Here is a 26811-nt window from a genome sequence, read left to right as displayed (position 1 = left end):
AAGTGGCGGTGCGGTCCCCTATGGCACTGCGTAGGATCCTACGGTCTTGGCGTGCATCCGTGCGTCGCTGCGGTCCGGTCCCAGGTCGACGGGCACGTGCACCTTCCGCCGACCACTGGCGACAACATCGATGTACTGTGGAGACCTCACGCCCCACGTGTTGAGCAATTCGGCGGTACGTCCACCCGGCCTCCCGCATGCCCACTATACGCCCTCGCTCAAAGTCCGTCAACTGCACATACGGTTCACGTCCACGCTGTCGCGGCATGCTACCAGTGTTAAAGACTGCGATGGAGCTCCGTATGCCACGGCAAACCGGCTGACACTGACGGAGGCGGTGCACAAATGCTGCGCAGCTAGCGCCATTCGACGGCCGACACCGCGGTTCCTGGTGTGTCCGCTGTGCCGTGCGTGTGATCATTGCTTGTACAGCCCTCTCGCAGTGTCCGGAGCAAGTATGGTGGGTCTGACACACCGGTGTCAATGTGTTCTTTTTTCCATTTCCAGGAGTGTAATTTTCAAATATTTTATAAAATATGGGTAACAATGGGATTCGTCTACATATTTTTACATTTGTTGTATCTCTTTCCTTCAAGAATGGCCAAAATAACAGGTGGTAGTGCCAGAGCTTTTGTATTTCTACCAGTACTGTCTTAAAATGATTATCAATATAGCATTATGACTGTAGCTGATTACAGTAAGAAAGTGCTGTTTCATTTTCACAGCCCATTTATGGAAAAATAGATAATGGACATAAGAGTATAGAAATGAACTCGGAATGAGCTATTCCAGGCAGGGGCACCATCCACCATGGGACCACATGGAAACATGATTTGTAGCCACCAAGGAATATATATGCAAGCAGCAAATGCAAGCTATGAAACCTTCTAATGTTAGTGTTCATTTTCCACTTGTACAACAGTAAACAAATATTGCAAATGTTGAACATATTAAGCATATTACTGAGGACAAAAGAAAAGTCAGTAGTGGCACAAACTCAACTGATTACATGCTAAGCAAATTACATAAGTGATAAATTATGAAGAAGGCCACGAAAATACATATAATGATGACATATTGGAGCAGACAGGCTTATCAATAAAATCCACAAAGTCAAACAATGGAAATTGCAGGTTTGAATATCAACAATATAGGAAAAGACAGATTGCTAATTACCATAAAGATGACACGTTAAGTTGTAGACAGGCACAGTTAACAGACAACAATGTACGTAAAGTCAGATTCCTACTTACCTCCGTGTCATCTTATGTGTAAATGTCTTTTAATTGTGCCTGTCTGCAACTTAATATGTCATCTTTATGGTAAGTAGTAATCTATTTTTCCTACATTGTTAATAAAATTGACAAAGAATCCAAAATCTGAATCAGTGTGTTACAAGTACATCCCTTTCAACAAAACCCTGAGCAACAGATGTGAAGTAGAGCTGAACTGACCTCAAGTGGAATTCAGTACAATTCTTAGCCTGTGACCAGATCAGGAGTATCACACTTCTGAAATGAAATGTCAATTTTGCAGCTAGTTTAGCAAAATTGAAAATTTCTTTCCTCTCATAATTTACAGACCAAAAACAATGAAAATACTTATGTTTCTCAACAAAATGTTTTGTGAGGGTGAGATCCAAACTAACTGTTCGGCTTAAAGTAAATTATCTAAAGTTAATCAACTTAATATGTACATGTTCCCAAAAACTCACCTGTAGTAGTACCACCTGTTTCCAAGTAAATATTTTTCTGATAACTCCATTCATTTGCGTCTTGGCTTACTGCAGTGAGGATGTAGTGATTCCCATCATCATCACCAGACAAAAGTATATAGGGCTTCTCTCTGTAAAAAATCAGTGTCATGCTCAGTATCATGTCAGTGGAGCCAAAGTGACAATTAAGTAAGCATAGTTTAAACACTGTGTACTATTTTAATCCATATTAACATAAAATGCAACAAAACAAAGAACAGTCATAAAAATGAGTCAAAAGTACAGAAGGTACATTTTTGTGTGTTGGGGACTGATGACCTCAGATGTTAAGTCCCATAGTGCTTAGAGCCATTTTTGTGTGTTCAGCCAAGTTAAAAATCCAATTTTTGTGAGTAAGTCCAAAACCTACACAAAGAAAAGCTAGAGAAACAGAAAAATCCTTTGAAAAAATTATCATGGTTGCAGAAAACACCACTCACAGGAAACACAACTCACTTTTTTCACACACGATATCTCGATAATAGTAGATATGGATCAGTGGATAGCTTCTGTCTTGTTTATTTTCAAAAGGCGTTGGTTAAGGTACCACAATTTTTACTGCAAACTGTGACGTGAATATACAAAGTATGCAACCTGTGAGTGGGTCAACAATATTTGACTGGTAGAACCACTTATATTGTCTTCGGCAAAAACACATGTAGCATGGAATTTACCCCAGGGAAGCATAACAGAATTGCCAATATTGTCACCACATGTATGTGGTTTGTCTCATAAATCAATATTTCCATTTAAGTTTTTGGTCGTGACACTGTTGTCTACATGAAAAATCACCAATTGATGATGCAGTCTGATGAATACAGAGCAGCATCTTGAAGTAATGAACAGTAGCTCTCTTTCAATGTGGGTAAACACAGGAAAATGTTCATAAATAAGAAAAAGAATCCAGCAACATCTGATTACAAAATTAAAATGAAATAGGATAGATTGCTACTTATCATACACACACAACTCACACACACATCATCTCTGGTCTGAACACTGAAGGCCTCTGTGCCCAGTGAAAACAGCAGCCAAGGGTCTTCAAGGTGGTGCCACAAAGTGATGTGAAATGTAATTAACGTAAAACATTACGGATGATTAATTGAAAGTCAGGTTTGTTGAAAAGATTCTAAGAAAGTCAGTTCATATATTACAGAAACTACATACAAGACACTCATGTGATCTATTCTACAGTACTATCCACATGCACTGAGTTCTATCATGCAGGCTTAACAGACAGAAATTATTCACTGACACAGTGCTAGGGTTGTAATAGGTTTATTTTATTCATAAGAAAGTGTAACTGAATTGCTGAAAGACTTTACTTAGGAATCTATGGAAGGAAGAGGTTATTGTTCTCACAACATCCTGCTGGGTGATTGCAGAAACTTTATTTGAGGTAGATTCTGGAGTAATTCTGCTATCTCCACTGCATATGCAGAGGATAAATCTCGAAATAAGCTAAGAATTATTAACATGCATAACAGAGACAAACAGTATTGCAAAAGAAGATCAGGTAGTAATTATTGGTGGGGGTTCACACTATATATAAATGCTTGTAATCAGGTTCTTAGAAACTACTTAAAATGTATCAGGTGGGTAGGCAAAATTCCATTAATGAAGTATTCAAACCAAATCTCAGGTATACTTCACAATCTGAACTTGCATATGTATGACACAATACAGGTGATCACATAAAAATAAGCATGTTATCCAGTATGGGTTGTAACTAATAGATGCATTTCTGAAATGTATAGCATATAGCAATGAAGGTTCATCAGCTCAGTATAAAAGAAAGATCTATCTTTCTGTTACATACTGTTCTCTTCTATTACTTTAAAATCTCACTAATCCGGCCCTCAGTAGTCTGGCCTCTTAGTAATGCAGCCCACATCCAACATCTAGTCACTCAAACAGAAATGACACCCAAAACAATGAATTATTGTGTGGAACTTTGTTGTTAGTCCATAAAAATGTTAAGTATCTTTGAAATTATGATTTTTGTTAAAGTTCAGTATCATGGCTTCTAAATGTAAGTACATTACACTAGATCCCAAGAAGAAACTGGAAATTTTAGAGTATTTGAACTGAGTTTCTTCCCAGAAAACCATTGCTGCTGAGTATAATGTTCGACGAGCAACTATTCATCACATCAAAAAACAAAGAAAATTTTGTTTGACAATAAGCAGCCCCAAAGGAGAGCAACTTGGGAAAACGGAGGGTTATGTGAAAGAGTGAGAATGAAGAACAGGACATAGCTCTTTGTAGATGGTTCATACAGCAACACAGTAAAGGAATTCCATTGAGTGGCCTTATAATAAAGGAAAAAGCAGTTGCATACAGCAACACAGTAAGGAAATTCCATTCAGTGGCCCTATAATAAAGGAAAAAGCAGTTGCATTTAACAAACAACTGGGTGACAGCTATAAAACTGCAAAAAGCAACATAGCATGTGGCAGCTGACAGTCACTGGAGAAAGTTGCTAAGCTAACAAAAAAGATACAGAACAGTTTGTAAAGAAGATATGGAAAATAATAGATAAAGAAGATTTAACTGCTGATGCTTTGTACAATGCTGATGAAACCAGCTTCTCATAGAAAATGCTTCTTGCAAAAGATGAACGAGAAGGCAGTTTGTGGGTACAAACAACAGAAACAACACACATTGTAATGCAAATTGGAGTTGTAAACTACTGCTCATGGTGACTTGGAAATCACTACCAGGGCAATATTTTGATCAAAAGAAAGCATGTATGGACAGAGAAATATAACCTTTGTGGTTCCTGAAACATTTGTACCAGCTGTGAGAAAAGTGCTGAGGAAGAAAAGGTTTCCATTGAAACATATCCTCACCTTTCCAATGTGACTCTGAAGTCTGATGGTATATAAGAACTCTTTCTACCACCCAATGTTACATCCTTCAGCATATGGACCAGGGAATTATGCAATAAATTAAAAGTCATTATCAACGTGGACATCTCATCTCTCTGCTGAACAAATATGAAAATGACTTTATTGAAGCTATGCTTAGGGTGTGGAAAGTGACCAACTTGTGTGATACTGTTTACCAAATAGCAGAAGCATGGGATAAAGTGGAAAAAGCTACCATAATGAAGAGCTGGAGAAAAGTGTGGCCATTAACTGATGCAGAGGTGGTAGCCAGTACTGAGCAGACATGCTCGTGTCTGTGTATGTGCGGATGGATATGTGTGTGTGTGTGCGAGTGTATACCTGTCCTTTTTTCCCCCAAGGTAAGTCTTTCCGCTCCCGGGATTGGAATGACTCCTTACCCTCTCCCTTAAAACCCACATCCTTTCATCTTTCCCTCTCCTTCCCTCTTTCCTGACGAAGCAACCGTTGGTTGTGAAAGCTAGAATTTTGTGTGTATGTTTGTGTTTGTTTGTGTGTCTGTTGACCTGCCAGCACTTTCATTTGGTAAGTCACATCATCTTTGTTTTAGATATATTTTTCCTACGTGGAATGTTTCCCTCTATTATAAAAAATTATTTAATATGATTTGGATTGAAATTACTCAGGATTTAGATATCTGTTACCTATTTGGAAAAATGGAATTAGTTTCATTGGAAACCTGTTATTTAAAGAAAATAATCACAGTATGACAACACAAACAAAACAGAGATTACATAAAATTTCCATATACTCAAAAGTCGGTATCTACTGACAAAAGAATTAACTTGCCTTAATCAAGAAACACACTTTTCAAAAATATTGGTTTCAAAAGAAACTTTCAGGCAACAGAAACTTCGAATATAAATTGAAATTAATTTAAATAACAAAAATTATCCATCTGTGGCACTAAATTAATACTTTCTAAAAATGTTTACTATTGTTGAAAGTTATGTTTTAATTGCAAAAGTGTAATTTTCTAGAAGGATTTGTGGCAAACCAATAGGTTATAAATTGTGCACCAACAGCATATTCGTTAAGTTCAGATGTTGTTCAGTATTTCAGTTGTTCAGTCACCCTCTTGTTAAAATGAGATTAGGAAAAATGTTCTCTGATGTGTATTCTCACTATGTCATCTACTAAGAAGTGTTTTGGAAGACAAAAAATGTCAAGAATTAAAGTACTGAAAAGTGTTTCAATCAGAATGATAATAAAACTGACCCTATTGACAACGAGACAAGAGATGTTCTGCAAACTACCTGTAAGAAAGCCAGAAAAGATAAGTATATTCACTCAGTATTTGTAATTATTAGTTCCCAGTTATAAGTACATAATGCATCAGTGATTTGAATTTACACAAAAAATGCACTTACAGTGATTTATGTCCAGCTTTATGATTATAGTGTGTCTGGGAAGCAATGTTAAATCCTGCAGGAGTCATTACGATAAAATTACTTTCAGTGATGAAAAACTGGAAGCCTGGAGACATATTAAGAAACTAAGCAGTGCCTCAACAACTACTGTAAAGCATGCATAGTGTACTGCCTGTCAATTAGTCCTTTTAGCTCCTCTTAAATGTCAGAAGGTGAAAAATGTTGTATGAGTTTCCCATTATTAAATAAAGTGGACTAAAGAACATGAAACCAATGAACTAATGTAGCCCCTAAGCATATCTGAACTGAAATATATCAGCTGTCAATTCAAAGGACAGTAACACAGCAGATGCAGGTGACATCAGAATGAAACAGACAAAATATCGCTGAAAGGAGATGAGAGAATGGGTCCTTGAACTTTGTGGTAACTGTCCCAAAATGTAACATATCCCAAAATTCTGAAGGAAAACATGTGTAATATCTGGTTTGAAGTCAGATCCTAAAAGCTGTAGGCTAATAATACTGTTGTGTCACTTATACAAAAGTTTTGAAAGAATATTGCTGAGCTGCTTGCAGCACACGATGGAACCAGCATTATTTCATCAACAGACAGGTTACAGACTAGGAAAAAAAAGTACATCTCAGATTCTTAATCTAACCCAGTATATAGAGGATGGGTTGGAAAAATGCAGCTGCAGCTTGCATCAAACTGACAGCTGCTTATGATATTGTCAATCACTGTATACTGACAAGAAAGATATATAAGCTTACCAAGAAATACAGTTTCCCCAAACTTATTGAAGGATTAATTAGAAACAGAAGGTCTAATATAGACTTTCTGGGAAAATGCTGTGTTATGGCTATGTTTGAAAAATGGCTTACCACGAAGATGCCCTGCTCTTTTTAGTATATATGCTAATGACAAGCCACTTCCAGAGCAGGACAGGAGTTTCCTTTATGCACATGATCTGCCTTTAGTAACTCATGCTAAGTTATTTAAAGATACAGAACTTTGGATTATAGCAGTTTTGAAGAAGATGGGTATTTTATAAGTATCAGCTGCACCCAAACCCAGTTCAAATTCAGCTGTGCACTTATCATGATAAATACAGACAGATACAATGTAAATACAGCATACATGGATGCAGCACCATATACAAAATATTTATGTATCACCTTGATATACAAGCATCATTGACATAAAACAAGGCTGAAAGTGGAACCCAGCAGTAACATACTTAGGTAGGTAATTGGTTGTAGCTGGTGCTCTCAGTCACAAACATTAAGAACAATGATATTATAAATCTGCTACTCCATGGTATGCCCTATGTGATACAAGGTGAACAACTCAGTAAATTAAAATGTAATGCTTTATGTTAAAATGAAGCTTTATGTTAAATCAAGACTGGAACCAAGATTTTATACTATTTGCAAACAGTCAACTAACCATGAGGCTATTGAGAACACCAGCCTGGTTCAAACTTTCATTGTCACTGATGTTCAACTATAATTTTTGAAACAAAGAAGGTGTTGAATAAATCATGAAAGCTTATTACTGACCACAAAGAGAAATGGACTACATGATGTGTCCTCAGTCATCTACACTGAGGGGTCAGGAGTTACAGATGTAATCACAAAAATGACAATTTCCAATTATCACTACTAATTGCATTTGCAGAGAAATGCAAACCAAGATTCATTTGCTCTGCTGCTGGGCTGTATCTCACATTCTGCATAAAGGAAGATTTACTTCATGTGTTGCTGAAAAGCTCTTTAGATTGCTTGTTTTTGGTGATTCATGGTGTAATCTGCTCTTATATCTGGAGATGTTCACCATTATTTATATCATATATTCATTACTTTTTCCTTTGCATTTTGAATTAAAAAGTCTAGAACTAACTTCCAAAGTTATAAATGCTGGCAGACTAACAATGGTCATAAACAGCTGTTAGTACACGTTATGGAAGTAGTCTGCAGTGGTTGCTTTTGTTTGTTAATGTATAACTTCATTCACTGCATGTCTCTTTCCACAACCCATTTCCTCCACTTTTATCTGTTTCTACTAAAAATGAGCTACCAGCTGAGGCAGCCTTGAATTTGATGCATCTTTTAGTTTTGCTTCAGTTTCTCCAATTCTGTAATTTAGTAAGATGTGGTCTTCCTTCCTGTTATGTAATTTCAATAAGGCAAGAGAACTTTATGATAACATATGAAATCAAGATAATGAAATGTAAATAAATTCTTAACAGATTTATGGTGACAACATTACACTTACCCTGATTGTTCATGCTCATCAGAAATGTAAAACAGATGTGCTGCACCAGGTGTCATAGACTGACCTCCCAAAATGAAATTGGCCTCAAACCCATCTGCAAGTGTATGTCTTTCAAATGTTCCTGTTCTAAAAAAAAATTAAAACATTATACACAGACAGAGTACTGCAGTAAATGGCCAGTGTACCGAAAATTTAAGAGAGTTTATCAACAATATGAAAATAATTTTTTGGATCATCACTGTTATAATATGATGAATTTTTTCTCAACAGCATATTTTTTATTTATTTTATGCATTATCTAATATACAGTATTAACACAGAATTCTCAGTTATTCTTATATTTGCCCATTACTTTTAACTAACTTCTTGAGCAGGTAAGCAGATGTTATCCACCACAGAGCTTAGTCAGGGAAACAGTACAAAAATTGAAAAATAAAGTCAGCAGACATAGATCAAGTGTCAGACCATATACTGACAGTGTGTACAGACAGCATGTAAGCTCTCTTAACTAACATAATAAACGACTCCAACTTTGGTAACTTCCCATCCAAAGGTCATGACCCTCCTAAAGAAAGGTAAAGCTGCAGACATGGAAAATTACAGGCCTATCTCTTTCATCATTCTAAACAAAAATAAAGAACAATTCTAAAACACAGACTAATGAATTACCTGAACAAATATAACCTCCTCCATAAGGCCCAGTTCCATTGTTACAGTAGCAGAAGTACTGAATCAATTGTAGTGAAGTTTGCTAAAGTACTAATTATGGTAATGGTGGAGCTTATAAAGTAAGCAGTAAAGATAACAACAAACATTACTGTCAAGACACTCAATGGTCAACAGGAACATAAAAAAAGACTGAAAATGTTTCTAAGCTTTTGTGTGGCATCTTTCTTCAGAGCTAATTAGAGTACTGCATGTACGCGTGCACGTGCACTCGCATACATGCACGTGAACGCACGCACGCGCGCGCGCGCACACACACACACACACACACACACACACACACACACACACACACACTCTCTCTCTCTCTCTCTCTCTCTCTCTCTCTCTCTCTCTGCTCTATTGTCGTAGCAAGTAATAACATTGCAGCTCAACTGGAATGAGGGGTTTTATCAAGTGGATTGGCTGAGGAGATAAAGGAAATGGAGAGGGGAAGGCAAAGTTGGAGAAGAAGGTGGAATGGACAGACAGTAAGTACATGGAATAGGAAAGTGGTGGAGTAACATTCCCAACACACAAACATTCAAAACTAACAGACTCAAACTATTTAAGCATGAATGACAGTCAGTCCATTTTGATAAAGACCATGACTTTTGTAAGAGACTGTAGAAATACTTGTTTTTTTAATCTTGTGAGAATTTGTTGCCCATCAGAATGCTTAGAAGACAGAGTATTCACAGTGTATAATAAATCTTGTCAAACTTTTTGTACTGGGCCATTATCAAAACATGAAATATTTAAATTGTACAGTAAATCAAAATTCCATACCACACTCAATTTACAAACTTGTTGACACAAGAATTCTATCTACATGGTTACATTATTAAAGTAATACACAAACTTAGAAAGTCACTATCAAAGAAAAAACTGCAAAACCTAATGAGTACATGCATGAAATTACCTCAATGCAATCATAGTAACTCAGGTGTTTGTAACAGCAGCTGCTAAGTTCACTATGTTTCTTGTGAAATAATTCTAGAAATTGACAACAGAAGACCACATTAGTCAAGGGACACGTGGTGAGACATCCGCACATTGTTCTCATAAGAAATGAGTCCAGTTATGGAGCAATACGTGGCTCGTGCATCAAAAAAATTGCAGCCCAACCTATACTTGCATACAAAAAGCTGTCGCCAGAGCTACGCTTGGGCTTGGTCTCCAAAGTGTGAAACACAGAAACTGTAAATTATATTTCTGTAGTTAATGATCACTGCATGGAAGCAGAATTAGTATATGAAAATAACCAACATCTGTTTTGTTTGTATCACAAATACTGTCTTCCATTTGTCACCAACCCAAGACATTAGAATATATTAAGACTAAATCCACCATGTTTGTTAGTGAGATTCCAGAAGTCGAGATGGTGTTTTGAATTCTGAGAGACAGCTGTGATTTATGGTCATGTGTATTTGACGTTATTGTACTGTGCAATAGTGGCAAGTCCAGGACTGTGGCTACTGTACAATAGTGTGACACGGTAAAATGGTGCATGACTATGAGTTCATGTGAACCTGCTGAGTAATATACCAGAGATTTTAACTAAATTTGTGACTAACATTTTTATTTATGAAAACACATAAGCATTATCACGAAAGTTTACAGTGCAGAATATGAACTTGGAAAACCAACTACATACTTTCAACACCAACATCAATATCAAGAATTAAGTTAATTATTATAAACCAGAAAGAACTAAAGGCTCAAATGGATGCCAATATATTGGGCAAAAATAGCTACATTTTAGCAACAAAAAGTGAAATAGTTGGTGGACAGAGCACTCAGATTTCTGAGGTCAGAAGTGAGCTAGGTGGACGAGTAACAGCTATAAGTGAAAAAGTAGACAAGTTGAGCGAGAAAAGAATAAGACAGATGACTGGTTAACTAACACAGAATCCAGATTGCAAACAGTAAAACTGGAAGTGACTGAAATAAAGCCAGGACTCAGAGATGAAATTTCTGCTGTACATTAAAAGATCAAATTAAAACTGTCAACAGCCAAAATATTGTTCATGTTAGTACTTTAAATAAAACAACTGGAAAGGCAAAAAGTTTGTTTCAGGCTGCATATAACAACTGGTCTAATATTCCTGTGAAAAGTTTCCCTGGAGATGGATTTCATAGAACACTGCAAAGATAATCTACTTTCTGAAATGAGAAATGAAATAATAATTAAGTTTGTAAAGAGATTTCTTGAGGTGGAAGCAATGTGGTTTTGTATACACAACTGATGAAGAAATACTGTTAGGAAAAGAAGAGACTGAAGTCTCAGATATAGTGAAGTTGTTAGATGCTAAAGGGGGGTAAGAAGAAGAAGTGAGTTATCTAAAGTCTGTTGTATTGGAAATGCCAAAGTCTGCTCAGGAATCAGATATTGGGGAAAGGGGAAGGGAGGGGGGTTGAAAGTCATGTAAATACCAAACAAAACTTAGAATGTGTAAAACCCAATTTTGGTGACTTTAGGAAAAATGTCTCATAACAATCCCTTTCGAGAAAAGCTGGCAGTAATAAGTAAACGACTGTATCCACAATGGTGGAAAGAATATCAGAGATGGTTTCATAAATGACTTAAGGGAAGATTGAGTAATCTACACAAAAATTCACTATATGAAGAAAAACTGTCTGAAAACGGTAGTGAAAATGTGATGGATCACAATCATTAACTGAATGTTAAAGTAATGGAAAAAGTAACTGATGTTAATAACAGTAAAGGTATTGAATCTGATGACACAATGTGATATGTTGGGAGCGTATGTTGATGATATACAGGTGAAAGTGGGAAACCATATATACAGAAGACTTAAACATATATACCGGTACTTAATGGCTACTGACTGGAAAAGAAAAACTTTTCACCAACATATGACATTAAGGGAACAGTCATTCTTAGAATTTCCTGTGCCTGGCAAACAGAAAGTCTCTAGCTGTGCAGTGTTATTCTCCCAGTGTTAATTATTAGCATTGCACTATTTTTTGTGTTCTGATTTTATCCATTCTGGATTTTCCATTGTTTAATTTTATTTATTGTGTTAATGTGTATATGTTATAAATGTCTTGCAATTATGTTATAAAATGAAAATTCAAGTAAACTTTACTTATACTCTGATAAACATTGCTTCTGATGATAACATTTCATCTAACTAACATGATGTTTTCTCTTTATGTACTGACTGGTTTTATGCAAACTTTATTTCATAAAATTCCTTGTGTTTAGTAGGATACATTGACATTATTCTACACTTTCCTGTGTGTCTAGTCAATGTAGCATTTATTTAGGGCTAAGTTTTCAACACACACACACATTTTAGTGGTCAGGCAGAAAAAATTAGCTATTCATGTTGTTAAGAGTTGCTTATTCACACACGACATGGAGGCTTGATAACTGTTTCAATGCCAAAATCAAATCTTCTTTAATTTTTTAAACCAAAAGTATAGCAATATATTGGAGGAACCAAAGTCAAATACAATGATAATATCTTAGTATAATCTCCACTACTATAAAAAATTTAACACAAGTATCTGACGTACAAATATTAGACCTACTTGCACAGAAACAAGAACTGTTTATTTCCAGCTGAATTTTCACTCAGCAGCAAAGTGTGCACTGTTATGAAATTTCCTGGCAGATTAAAACTGTATGCCGGACTGAGACTCAAACTCAGGACCTTTGCCATTCACAGGAAAGTGCTTTACCATCTGAGTTACCCAAACATGACTCATGACCCATTCTCACCACTTTATTTCTGCCAGTAGCTCATCTCCTACCTTCCAAACTGCTACTCAGAACAACTTGTTGCCATGTTTTATTGAATACCTGCTGTTTGTCTACCACTGGTCGCTTACATTACTTTGATTAAAATGTTATTTTTCAAAGAGAATATTTTTTACATCTATAAATGTTTGTATACATGGACAAGGAAACAAAATTCACAGATTTTTCCCAGATTTCCCAGTTGAAAATACACTTTCTCCCAGGTGAAAATACATTTGTTCCATGTTAAGTGACAGTATACTTTTCCTTGGCACTGTAAAACTTATCAATCCTTTGAATTTTTATTGTTTTATACACCGATGCAGAATTTCCCGGCACTTACAAAACGAAACTCAGAGGGAAAAAAACACATTTTGGAAAGATCTTTGATGTGCAGCAACATGTATGCTGCATATTTTTCTGTTACGAAGGTATAAATTTGAATTCCACCAAACACTGCATGTTACTTTCCGAAGCATTTAAATAGAGATTGCAACATGCTTTTGTAAGCCAGTCATAGCTCACGTCACATGATCTCACCAGCTGATGACAGCGTAGGACACGTGATGTAGTCAGCCAATAGCAAGATCACTCTTAAGTAGTGCAAACACTCAAATAAGGAAAGTTAATGGTTTAAATTAATATACATAGTGTTGCTACAAGAAAAACAAAGTTTTTACATATAATAGTGATTTCAAAGATTAATAAGCTGCAAGAGAAGCTAAGCTTCCACATATAATGTTGATCTTTTCTTGCGCATGTTACACTTTAAGATACATCACAGAAATGTGCCAGTAAAATTTTTAATAACGATGTAAATGTCTGATCTTCTGGGCTCAAAATTGTTCTAGATGGTCGCCCTCAAGGAGTTGATTTTTAAATGAGAGTCAAACGCTATGTGATTTAAGAAATTCATCGTACATTCTCGCACATGGCTCATCTTGCGTAATCACCATTCACAATATTTTCCTGTGACCTGTTAAAAATTGGTTCATTTCAGCAGTTGCCAGAGAGCAGCAGATAACAGGTGTCACTGCGCTTGTGCAGCTACGATGACGCAAGAAGCCTGCATGTTCGTACGTGTAAAACATTAAAAGATCTTGCATTATGTCTTAAAGGAACAAGTCATCATAGGATACTTCAAGAGCATTGGAATTTTGTGAACCATAATAAAATGCATAATTTGGCTTTAAGTGCTCATTCGTATGTCCAGATTCAGATGTAAATTTTCTTCGTACCAGTACTGCATTATCTCGTGTTTGGTTCTTTATTATGGCATAATACCATACGAGCTAGAAAATGGAAAACGTGCACTTGAAATGCAGCGAACAGTTGAAACTAGCCAACAGTGTGAAACTAAACACTTCGTTTCAAATAAATTGACTGCCTCACTGCAAAAGATTAATAAAAGCCAAATCTCTTTCGCAAACTGACAAAAATAACTTCGTTACTCTGCAAGGCGATTAATGCTTGACTGTCAGAAAGGTGGAAATAAAACCTGAAACTAATAACATATTTTAGCCTTCCGTAATTATGCAAACGTATTTTAATTCATTTAATAGCTCCCAGCCATGGAAATCTGTTTTGCTTTCATTTAATGTGAGAGCAATAAATGAAGAGGAAACAGCAAAATCACTAAACGTAAACACAGGTCACGTGGAGACTGCCCACCTCCCCACTACAACTCAGGCTGCTCTGTGGATCAGCCCCAGATCTCCGATATTTCTGAACCAGGGCAATATTAGACAGCGGCGCCCAGCCACACATCTGTAGCCAGAAGCAGCAGAAGGTACTACTCATACGCGACTCAACCATGCATTCACAAGAGCCCCCCCGCAACTGCTCAAACGAATCTAATGTAAACAGCTGTCATGTCACGCTCATCATAGGCAATTTGTTGTTATGAAGCATTGCATAGTCTTCCTCAAGTCTTTGATACACTTTGCTGTTGGCAGACGCTTGTATGAGCACTGTTTTTTATTGTTGTATATGGTGTATTTCCTTTGTGACTTAAGTTTTTTTTTATTTATTTATTTATTTTTTTTACATGTTTTGTTGCTGCAGTATTATTCTGCAGAAGTGGGATACAGTAATATCCTTTGTTAGAGTATTGGTTCTTACCAGTGAAAATCACAAAAATTTAACTGAAAATGTAAACAATGAAAAATTCCCTGTTTTCTCCCAGATGAAAAAATTCCTAGGTTTCTTCCCAGATCTCCCAGTTGTTCCGGGTCGTATACACCCTGATATTATTACTTGTCATACAACTTTATAATAAACACCGCCTCTCAAATGATGAGACCTATAGATAATTATAAATTACTTTATGGAAAAGATAGATTTTAATACTTTACTATGATCTGATAGCTACATACTATATTTTTATAATCAGTAAATCATAAGAAAATTCTTTATAACAGAATTCTTGCTTGGTAAGATATAAAACAAATTTGTCTTTGTTATGTTCCTGCTCTTCTTAATATTTATTTGAACTGTGATTATGTGATTACTTCAGTATCTTATGAATATAAATGAACTGTCTTCCCAATTTTCTCAGCCAGATATTTCATTAACCACAAACAAAACTGTTTCACTGTTGTTCAAAACAATTTTTAGTCCAAATCCCATCAAAACCCATAGTTTATGACATTAAAAGCATTCATTGACCAGTTATATTATTGGGTTGCATAAGTAGATGGAAATGTATTTTTGTGTGAAGTTTTCTACTGTTGTGTCAGATAAATAACATGTTTCATCCTTGATGGCCTACATTCCCTAAATAATTTTAAATCTTTTCACATTACATTAGCTCAAAACTTCAGCTCTAAAAAGATAATTAGCAAACTTGCTTCACAAAGAAATGTCAAGTATAATACAAGGCCAAAGGTATGTTGTCAATTTTTATAATTACGTCTTGCAGAGAATCAGAATACCACATATAACACTCAGAATACTAACTCACCTGAAGTCTTCTGGTACAGTGTAAGCATACACATTTCCATAGCTGCCATTATAGGCTGTCACAACTATTTCTTTCACACCATCAAGATTAATATCCCAGTAATACACATCAAAAGGTTGACCAATTGTATCATCAACAACAACTTCCTGCAGCTGTAAAAAAATATAACAGTATTACAAATCTGGAGTCTCATAATCAGACTTATATTCGAATAAGTGCTGAGATAAATTTTATTATGAGAGTAAATAGATTATTAAATTTATTTGACAAATATATGGGTCAGTATAAAAAAGAATATAAGCCAAAAAGCACAAGCAGAAATAAGACAATTTTAAAGCAGTAAAATTTCCTAGGGTTTCTTGCCTCATCAGTTTGCAGTGTGTCCATGATGCTTTACAAGACATGTTATTTCCTTCCAAAATGTCACAGAACACTATGGTTTGATTCTGCAAGAAACCCAAGAAGATAATCACAGTTACAACAAATGAGAATATTCATTTGTATATTGCAGTTTAATCCAAAAGACCAGATTTAGGGGTACTGAGTAAATTGTTGACTTGCATCTGCTTTATCTCTGTCTCCAGACAACAAAGTTGATAGCACAAGATCATCACTGCAGTACACTTTGTCGAGTGCCATGAGACATAATAAGAAGGCTATTACATGGCTAGAGCCTCTGACTTTATACAACTAATATAACTCATTATCTAGCTGAAAACAATCACTCTGAAATGTGTTGCATTCTTGTTTACGTTTCTTACTGATTCTGTGCTCCATTCTGCCTAGTTTTGAGTTATCACTATTTTGTGTTTACTTATTCAAACTGTTATACTTGGCAGTTGATTCTATTTGGACATGACTATGGACTTTCTTGATGGATTGCAATCTATCATGTTTATGACATCGAGGTATGGACTCGGTTTGCATGCTATTAGCTTATTCTGCATTGTGTAAAAGATAATGAAATAAGTCTCTTTTGCTAAGCCATCACAAGCAGTTGCATGACAGTGAGGACTCCAATGAAGTGTGGGTGATAGGCTGACAGACCAATTTTACAGTTAAAAAGGATCTTATATTGATGAAACTGTGGCAGCAACAATTGCAACTTCACATACCCAACAACATGTATATCAATTACAACAACTGGAACAGCAGAAGAGGAGCAGCTTGCTCGTGTAACAAAAAGCTAAGCAGGCTGCACAACAGCATCACATACTACAGCTGCTTAACATGTCAGTGCAACAACCATTTCATCCAGAAAATGGAGACCTGAACTTGTACTACAGATGTCTGTTGTTTCACTGCCAGACTAGTAGTACCAGTGACATAGCTCTGCAGTGCACTTTCATTAGCTAATAACCAACAGTTAATGTGTCTTCTACGGAAATTGTAACCTCTTACTAAGGTCGAATGCATAGAATTATTGGAAACCTCATGTTGTAGCAAACACACTCACATTTTTTCATTGTCGTAAGAAATCAGATTAACCACACACTGCGTGGGAAGCTGACGTTGAGGCCCAACATAGTAGTATCAACTCAAATGTCAAAATGAAATTTATAAATAGTGTATAATAATAATAATTAGGTATGCACCTAACAAGGAAGTTTCTGCACAGGCAGTTAATCCAGCAAACTGCAAAAAATTAGAAACAGCAAAATAATTTGTAATGTCAGCTGCAGTAAAGGAAGATTTTGATGAACTTAATATGATTTCTATAAAACAACATTCCTGTTCCTGCCACACTAAGAAAGACCAGAACACATGCAGTATGTCATCATCAAATTTGGGAGCAAAGCCTGATATGTAGATAATAAAAGCTCCAGAGGATCCACACAGCAGCTGCACATGTTTCAGTCTTTACAGGAACCCTAATCAGCCCAAGGCTCTGTACTGAAATTGCCTAAACTGTTTTTCAAATCATTCTCACACTCAGTGCCCATACAAGGAAATGATCTGTGTGCAGTACTAATACACAGGGGCAGTTTGCCAAAGTCACATTGAGTCAAACTTGGCAACTAAGTCCTGACAACAGTACAGCATAAATGTACTTCAACCACAGCTGAATCCTTTCACACCATGATTACAAAAGTTTTCTCTTCCATTAATAATTAACAAGCAGTCAACAGCTTTTCTTGTTGATGTTGGTGTACCAGACCCCATCATAAATGAGAAGAAGCAAGTCTATATCTAGATTGGTTCACAGCCACCCCAACCTACATAATGATGACTAAGATACTATAGCAAACAACACATCATATTGTGCAAAGTTCAGTAAAATCACAGTAACAGTGTTGTACGAGAAAGTCAAGTGATCACTTATATTTTTAGTTGTTCCCTCGCCAAGGACAAAAAACATATTGGCAACCAACATTTACAAAACTTCTGATTTCAAATGATAGGCTGTATTAATTTTTCATCTACAATGGTATCATTCAGTGATTTCAAATTTCTGATCTCTTTCCTACAGGTTTAAGATGTGTCAGCAGTTATGTAGTTCATATTCAGTTCAATTCTTTTCCAAGACCTCTTTACTTAGAAACCAGACCAGTCCCAGCAGCATTATGAGAAGACCTCAAAAGTGAGTTAACCTCTTAGTGAAATATGATATCCTCACTTCTATTCCATCTAGTCAATGAGAATCCTGTTGGTACTTTTATGCAAACCAAATGTTTGTGGTGATTTCAAAACAACTGTAAACCCACAATTGGTCACTGACATGCATCTCGTTCTATGAATAGAGGAACTAATGTTAAAACTACCTGGTGGCCAGTATTTCTCCAACATAGACATGGTTTAAACATATGCTGCCTGACAAAAAAGTAAAGCACCCAGGAGAGGTGGTCAGACATCAATGTGTAACTTCATACATGTATATGTCTCTGTGACATGTGGCATTAGTTGCTTTTTTTCATTTTTAGTGTTGTTACCAGACATGGTAAAGTACATAAGGGGTGTGAGCAACATCAGATGTCAAAGACAAGGAGATGCTGCATATTCATGTAAGACAGTGTTATCAGTACCAGACAAATTTTTGAAGACACTTCATTTTGGGTTACCATTCTGTTTGGCCAGTCAAACTGGGCAGTATCCAGATTTATGTGACACTTAGATGTGATGGTAGCACAATGGTAAACTGCATGAGAACATGAAGGCAGATATACCAATCATCAAGGTTCCTGTTGATGACACCCAACCACCACAAGGGAGTGTGCCATAATTTGGCACACCTTTGCTTATGGCAGGGGACTGGTACATTTTCACAGTGTGCGGGCTAGCCCATCATGAGTGCCATTGGGAGGCAGTGGCAGGAGGAGAGGATGGGCACAGGTCAGTTGGAGCAAACAATCAGACACACATGTACAACCAGCAATAGCAACTGGTACAACATGATGTGGGACTGTTAAAAGGGTACCTTAAGGAGTTGATTGATGGATTGTATGTCCTGTGCATTGGAAGCATGTTATATAGCTGAAATCCAATGAAAGTTTGACCAATGGATATGCTTATGCTGCAATATTGCACAGCTGAAGTGTGTAGCTGGGCATGCAGTGGAAAAGGAACATGATATTTTTGGTGAGCCTTATTGCTGTTTATCGTACTTCCCATGGACTTGTTAGATGATCTGTGTATTCTAATCTTTGTGGAACCACCAAACGTAATTTGTGTTGAGTGCCAGGTTCTCATTAATGAAGTGGACCAGTGTTTGTTGTAAATGCCTTCAGACTGCAGGCTTGATTTCTGTACATGCTTGTTTTATGCTAATTTGTTGAGGCTAGCTTATAACACTGTGATGGTGCTTGGAAAAAGCACAGTTATGTGTGTGCACCCAAGCACTTGGGTGTAGGTAAACTCACACCGAGCCTACATCATTATTTGTAGTAAAGCTGAGTGAGTTCCCATGATCTTTTATTGGTTCTTTAGTCAAATGTTTGTTGTCGTGTTACAGCTGGCTATTAGCTGAAATTTAGTCCACCCACTTCTCCTTAAGACTGCATTACTTGATGAATGTTGTCATTTTTAGTATATCTCAGGATTTAGATTATTGGTTAATAATTGGTATCTTGCTTGTGGCTGGAATTCTTCTTTGCAATGTTATACAACTGGCCACTCTTTACTGTCACGGTTTTAAGGTTTGGCTGTCAAAGGGAAAAGCACAGGCACTACGAGCAAAGGGAGTTGTTACTGAATGTTTCTGTGGTCAGATTCTAATATAGTTTTCCTTTCAGATGGGTCTATTGTGATATCATTTGTATTATTTGTGTCGGCGTGATTCTGTGGACTGTTCCACTGCAAACAACTAAGGTGTCCACTTGTACTGACTGTATTGTGATGGTGGACCAGCTGACTTGAGAAGATGATAAGATTAATTCAAGTTATGTATTGTGTACATATGTACTAACTGTGGTGGTAAAAATTTGAAAGATGGTTCAAAGGAATGCTAAAATTTTACTGTGTTTTAAGTTTTTATTTAATTGATTGCATAAGAGATGAATGCTTTGAAAGGGCATTCTGCACTTATTGGACCTAGTTCCCACTCTACTCCTGTATATGTAACAGGACAATCATCATATAGTGCACCAAGCTCATTGTAACCCCTTCACATCAGTGCCTGCCATCCAAGAACAAGTAATGAACTCCTTGCAACAATCTGTGTCATCCTGCACATTACTCAGAGACTTGCAGCATAGGACTAGGGAATTATCATTCCATGTTTAGGCTGCTTTTATAACACCACAACATAAAAGACTGCATTTGGAGTGGCGTCGTTGACTGGGAAGAGTGGACTGCTGATGAATGGCGTTCATCATTGTCTTCAGCAATGAGTCACTGCTCTGCACTCTCTTAGATGACGATCACCAGTGAGTATGGTGGCAACGTGGAGAAGTGTCTTATTCTTCCAATGTTTTGGAGAGGCACAGTGCTGTTACACCTGGTGTCAATGCGAGGGCAGACATCAAGTATTGCTTCAGGTCACAACCAGTAGTTATTGAGGGAGTAGACGGCACAATGGTATGTCTCAGACATCCAGTGCCCTCATGTGTTACCTATCATGTGACAGTATCATGGGGCCATTTTTCAACCGGACAATGTTCATCCACACATGGCACATGTCTCTAAGAATTGTCTGCATGATGCTGACATATTCACATGGCCAACAAGAACCCCAGATCCATTCCTGATAGAGCACATGAGGGACCATCTTATATATCAACACTGTGCCAATATCAGTATAGAGAATATCAAGGATCAGTTACAACAGTTATGGGCCACCTTGCCTCAGGAGAGGCCACTCCCAACTAAATCAGTGCATTCAGGCTACAGGGGACTCAAAATCATACTGATAAGTTCATTGTTAATTTGACTCGATTTTGATGGGTGAGGGATAGGGTTTATTGGAGATCTCACCCAAGAGGATAGCATGATTGAAGGGCAAAACCCATCTACACAGTTCAAGGAGATTGTGTCAGAGAGGTTGGTTGAGGAAGAAGAATCAAGATCACATGGTAAGTTGAGGATGTTCTGATGACAGACATTTACTGCCATTGAGTGGTCACATTGCACTTGGCATAATGTGTATCACTTCCAGCCGGGAGGTTACCTGCATAGTCTCGGATGTTATTGAATTTAGCACATGTTAAAATTCAGGAGTAAGTAAGAAACACATTTTTTTTTGTTTTCTCCAAAAAAATTCATACCCTGTGGTACATGCCTCCAAATATGACACTGCAAGCACCATTTTGAAGATGTGAAATTCGGAAAAAAATTTTAAATGCTGTATCTCTGTAACAGTTCTAGATGTTTTGTTAGAGTTTTTTTTTATTTGAAAGATAATTGCTTTATGATTACAATGATATCCTCCATTTGGACATATCTGTCAAATATTAAAGTTTTCTGGGTGTGGTACCACATCATAATGTATAAAACTACTGCTGCTGGTGAAAAACCAATGTTTCGGCCACGGTTGCAGTGGCCTTCTGCTTCTACTGTCTACTGTCAGTAGACCCAGAAGAAGGTCGCTGCAACCGTGGCTCAAATGTTGGTTTTTCTCCAGCAGCAGTAGTTTTGGCCACAGTTGCAGCTGCCTTCTTCTGGGTCTATGGTCTACTGCTACTATAGTTCCTGGGAACTATAAGTAGAAAGCTGCGACCGAGACCTATGGGAACAGGACCGAGGCTGGAACGAGACTGGCCAATGTGCCATTGTGGGAACGAGACAGATCGTTTCCATTCCCGGGAACTATAAGTAGAAAGCCGTGACTGAAGTGAACGATGAAAGAGCGTTCCTTAGAATTCATTCATCACTCATTCCTTTCATATTGATGAACCGTTCCTTTGGACCCGTTAGTTCATGAACCACCCATCTCTAGTATACACAGTGTCGTCCCTGGAGGGCTGTATCTCGGAGCAGAAATTCTTTTGGAGAAAACAAAAAAATACATTTTCCTTACTTAGTCCTTCATTTTAACATACGCTAAATTCAATGACATCCGAGACTATGAAGGTAAGATTTTTTTCTAGCCTGCCTGAACTGATATGGACTACGCCACTTGATCATAGCCAAACCAGTGAAAATCCTCTCCACTACTTCGCTCTGTGCCACCTGGAATTTCCCCTTCCTGTGTCAGGGCAGGCTCTCCAAGCCACATTCTTGCTCCGTTCCCTGGGTGACTTTCACTCCCCAACTGTTACCGTCCCTTCCGTTTACCTTTCCCCTCACCCACTTCTAGCTGGCACGTCTCCTCTCCCCCCGCCTGGCTGCAGCAACAAGACAATGTAGCTGCACAATTGAGAGTGTGTGTGTGTGTGTGTGTGTGTGTGTGTGTGTGTGTGTGAGAGAGAGAGAGAGAGAGAGAGAGAGAGAGAGAGAGAGAGAGAGAGAGAGAGAGATCAACTTGTGACCCTTATGTGTTTCTCCCAACATAATTCACTGAGTCAATTATGATCACAATGAGGTTCTGGCACAGGTATCAAACTACTGGGGCTGTGTCATTAAACAACCATTGAGATCTCAGAAAAGTGCCTGTTGATACACTGAGACTGTGCCTACAAATGTAGTAAAGCATGAGAACCAACACTTTGTTAGATTAAGGAGAGGTGGGAGACACACTGCACCCACAACTGACATCAGGGAGAGGTGGAGCACCAGCATATATACCCAGGCATGGACCAAGCATGAAACAGTGAAATGTAGAAAAGGAAAAGATATATACTGTATGCTCATGCTGAGATGGTCAGGTCTTCAGTGCACTTGAGCTCAATGAAGTTATTTTGCCTGTTCACAAAAGAGGACTGTACAGGAAATGCTGGGGAAATATAATCTGCCTGTAAACTGAAAAGTCAGCTATGATCATGGTGGAGGCAGTTACCTTTCCCAGAAAAATGCTACAGCTGCCATACAGGATGACTAAGAATCAGTGTAGAACTGTATGCACAGATTTACATAGATTACATCCATATGTATTTCTTGTGTTAGTATTATTAGTAACTCCTATCTATATTCCATGCAGTGTGAATGCACTCTGTAGACAGCAAACGACACCTGGACATGTCTGCACACTATGTTGCCAGTGATTCATAAGGTGCGCTGCAGAGCATCTCTATAACTTCATGAAAAAGCCAGAGTTGCTCCTTGTCACATAGTGGGGAGCCATCTGCTCATTCTTCAGCTTGCAGATTTAAAAAGAGAAAAGAACTACATGACTACGATCCAATGACATAACATTCCTTGGCACTTCTGCCCCCCCCCCCCCCCCCCCCTGCCCTTTCACCCTGTCACACACTCAGAACACAATTCGGGCATTAACATGTTTCTACTGCACTAAAAAATGGGACATACATCAAATGCCTGTAAATATTTGTTCTTAACTCACTTTATTTCACAATAAATGTTAATTTTATACCATTAAAACACTATATTTAATAATCTATGAGTTTCCATCAGCTGCAGCCTGGAAACTTATTAGTCCCAGAGAAACAACAAACAGGACCTTTTTGTGGAAAATTTAATGTAGTTTAATTTTGTACTGGGAAACATTTTTGCTAGCAGCTGCTGTTTTTGAGTTACTCATGAGAAACATAGAAAAGTGACTTTTAAACACACACCCATGCTTACGTGCCAATGGTGGGGATTTTTAGTATGCGGCTCATGATACTCCCTCCTACAGTTGTACTAAAATTTGTGATTACACAATTTTTTCCCAGTGTTCCTTCACTGATGGACTATATGTAATTGGAAAGAGGATGCCTGTCACTTTTTGAACCTCCCTCAACTCCCACCCAATCTCTCTCTCTCTCTCTCTCTCTCTCTCTCTCTCTCTCTCTCTCTCTCCCTCCCTCCTTCCCCCTCTCTGTTTTTAGGCACTTTTATAAATTCTTTGTCTAACATTTACAGTAGTTTTTAGCCTTCATTTGTGGCTTTCACATAAACTACAAAAAATTCTTAGTCATTTATCTCATGATCTAGGTGATATCCTTGTATATAAAAATGTGATGGTACTTACCTCAGATGGGTCTTCCCAGAAGTTTGCATTGTTATTTCCATAATATATTGTGAGTTTTTCATTCCAGAACTCTCCATTGATCTGGACATCATAAGTTGTTCCACCTGCTGTCAGTTGCTCTACTTGGAAATGTATATCAGCTCCATCCTCTTTTACCATATGCTGAGTCCATCCCTCTAACTGAGAACTACCGGGATTCTCAAGCCACAACGACTGTTTTGTTACACTACCTGAAACATATATAGGTATATGTTAACCATTGAACTTATCTATTTCAGTAGAGTGGTAAATGATGCATTTAATTACATTAATGTATGGCTCTCACTATATAAGCTTCTGAGACTCATTACAGCCCCTCATAATCAGGAAGCAAAAACTGATTTAAGCTATGGGACGTGAATGCTTTTGATTTATTATTCTCAATCAAATGACAAATTTTTCACCCATGCCTACCTAGGAGACCAGTATGGAAACGAGCTGTTACTGCATCCAAAAGACCATCACCATTAATATCCTTCCAAATTACACGATGGTAAGAGTAGTCTTGGTCCTGCATAAATAAACATTGTATAATATCCAACTAGAATTTGCTGCAACACATACTAATAAAAACATAATGTTACATGCACTCCAGTTTCTTTAGACTGTCAAAGGCATTGAAATCTGTTAGCATTGTTGAACTGCCTGGGACCCTAATATCACTTTATGTGAAAATTTAAGTGTTTAAAATCTAATATGAAAGCTCTCTAACAACAATCACCTTAAATTAGTATGGTACATTACTTGTTTGTTATAGGTTTCATGCTATGTTTACAATAAATTTAACTTACGTCTAGGGAAGCAATGTTGTATGGCCCATCAAATGGCTCTGTACCGGTAAAGTAGATGTTCAAACAACCTTTGGTTTTGGTGGGCACAAGAAACCCAGATGTCCAAATTATTCCCTCGCGGCCCACTACTGAACCTGTAATTCAGAGAATGCAACTTGAAGTAGTTATGCTAATCATATGTAGTACGTCACAAATTTTATATTCATAAACAATACATTGGAACAATCCAATTATGATGCCACGTAATGATGGACAGTAACTTACTAAATTGCTACTTGATAACATTCCATAATATTCTGAAAATGTATAATATCATGTTAAAATAACAAGAATGACACACTCGTCATGAATGACACAATTGTATACGTATATTGTATATTACAAGAAAGGCAACTACATTGCTCTTCCTCTACCTTTTTTTTTTTGGGGGGGGGGGGGGGCGTCAGCCATCAGACTGCTTTGATGTGATCCATCATAACTCCTTCTTCTGTGTTGATCTCTTCATCTCAGTGCATTACTTACATCCGACACTGTACATTATTTGTTGGATATATCCCAATCTCACCTCATCCTGAAGCTTTTACACACTACAGCTCTCTACAACACCATGGACATTATTTCCTGCTCAACTGCTGTTTTTTATCTTATACTTCTTGTAAGGAATTTATGTAACTTTGCACAGATTTCTATATGCTGCCTGTATACTTGTAAAGTTAAAAACTGACTGATAAGAATACTAGGGTTATACGGAAGTCAAGATCTTCTGGTAAATTATAGGAGAAGCTAAAAAGTATTCTTTCACTATACTTCTGAATATCTGAGAACTTTTAATTTCCAGAATCATGTGCATTGGCAACCTGTTATACACTTTTGTAGCAGAACTCCATTTCACAGTATGGTTAGCGGGGGAGGTTAGGGATATTCAAGTAGCAGCGTGGCATCCAGCTGAAGACTTTGCACCAGGCCACAGAGTCACTTGGAATTATTATCGTTCTAGATGAATCTATTCAATTTCTGTGAACTCCAGTTTATGGTCTGTAGTGCATAGAAAATCTGTACAAATACCTTTAGATTTTACAATTTCCTGTAAAATATATGAGACGACCATCTTCCTTATTTTATATCCTTCTTCTGTTTTGGTGGATAAGTTACAGTCTGTTTTGACTGTTACCCCTTGTAATTTAAATTTTTTAATATATAGCTGGTCAGCAGCTCTGACTTTCAGGAACACTTACCTTTTAATGGCCTAATGACAATATCGGAAAGCACCTGGCCTTGAAACAGTGTTCTGGATATATTAAACATTTCTGAAAAGTACACACTTGTGTTAGCTTGTCATTTATGTGCACATGCAAGGAGTCTCTACCTGAATTGTAGTTTCTAATGTTTTTTACTTTGTACTTTTGTTATTTTTAGCTTGTATTTTCTGTGCTTTATATTTGGATCCGTTTCTCTCAATTGGGCTCCTTTTCTTCCTTTGCTCACTGTTTCATTGTTCTCTCTCAGATTTTTGTCTGTTGCATGCTTTAAGTGGATTTTTCTTTTTCCTTTTTCTTTAAATTTATTTTTATTTTTATTCTTTTGCTGGGGGATCTGGGAATCTTGTCATTGCCATTGTTCTCTCCACCTTCCACTTTGTTTGCTCTCACTGATTCATTCATTCAATCATTACATATTCACATATCTCACCAAGAAAGAGAAACTTCAGACTCAACAATCAGAGATGGTGGTCATA

The 26811-nt window shown here is 37.2% G+C and overlaps 1 protein-coding gene across 1 annotated transcript in view; it reads right to left on the bottom strand.

Annotated features, from left to right (window-relative positions):
- Nucleotides 1-26811, bottom strand: part of LOC126235870 (uncharacterized) — a 72466-nt gene that overhangs the window by 5705 nt on the left and 39950 nt on the right. Inside the window, exons 3-8 of the mRNA XM_049944774.1 lie at nt 25077-25210; nt 24700-24796; nt 24247-24476; nt 15744-15895; nt 8308-8433; nt 1715-1845 (exon numbers count right to left, since the gene is read on the bottom strand). Of these exons, the coding sequence (XP_049800731.1) occupies nt 1715-1845; nt 8308-8433; nt 15744-15895; nt 24247-24476; nt 24700-24796; nt 25077-25210 (870 nt within the window). The remainder of the gene's footprint in view (nt 1-1714; nt 1846-8307; nt 8434-15743; nt 15896-24246; nt 24477-24699; nt 24797-25076; nt 25211-26811) is intronic.

Source organism: Schistocerca nitens, chromosome 2, assembly GCF_023898315.1.
Source record: "Schistocerca nitens isolate TAMUIC-IGC-003100 chromosome 2, iqSchNite1.1, whole genome shotgun sequence".
NCBI lineage: Eukaryota > Metazoa > Arthropoda > Insecta > Orthoptera > Acrididae > Schistocerca > Schistocerca nitens.
This window is presented reverse-complemented; position numbering and strand designations above follow the sequence as displayed.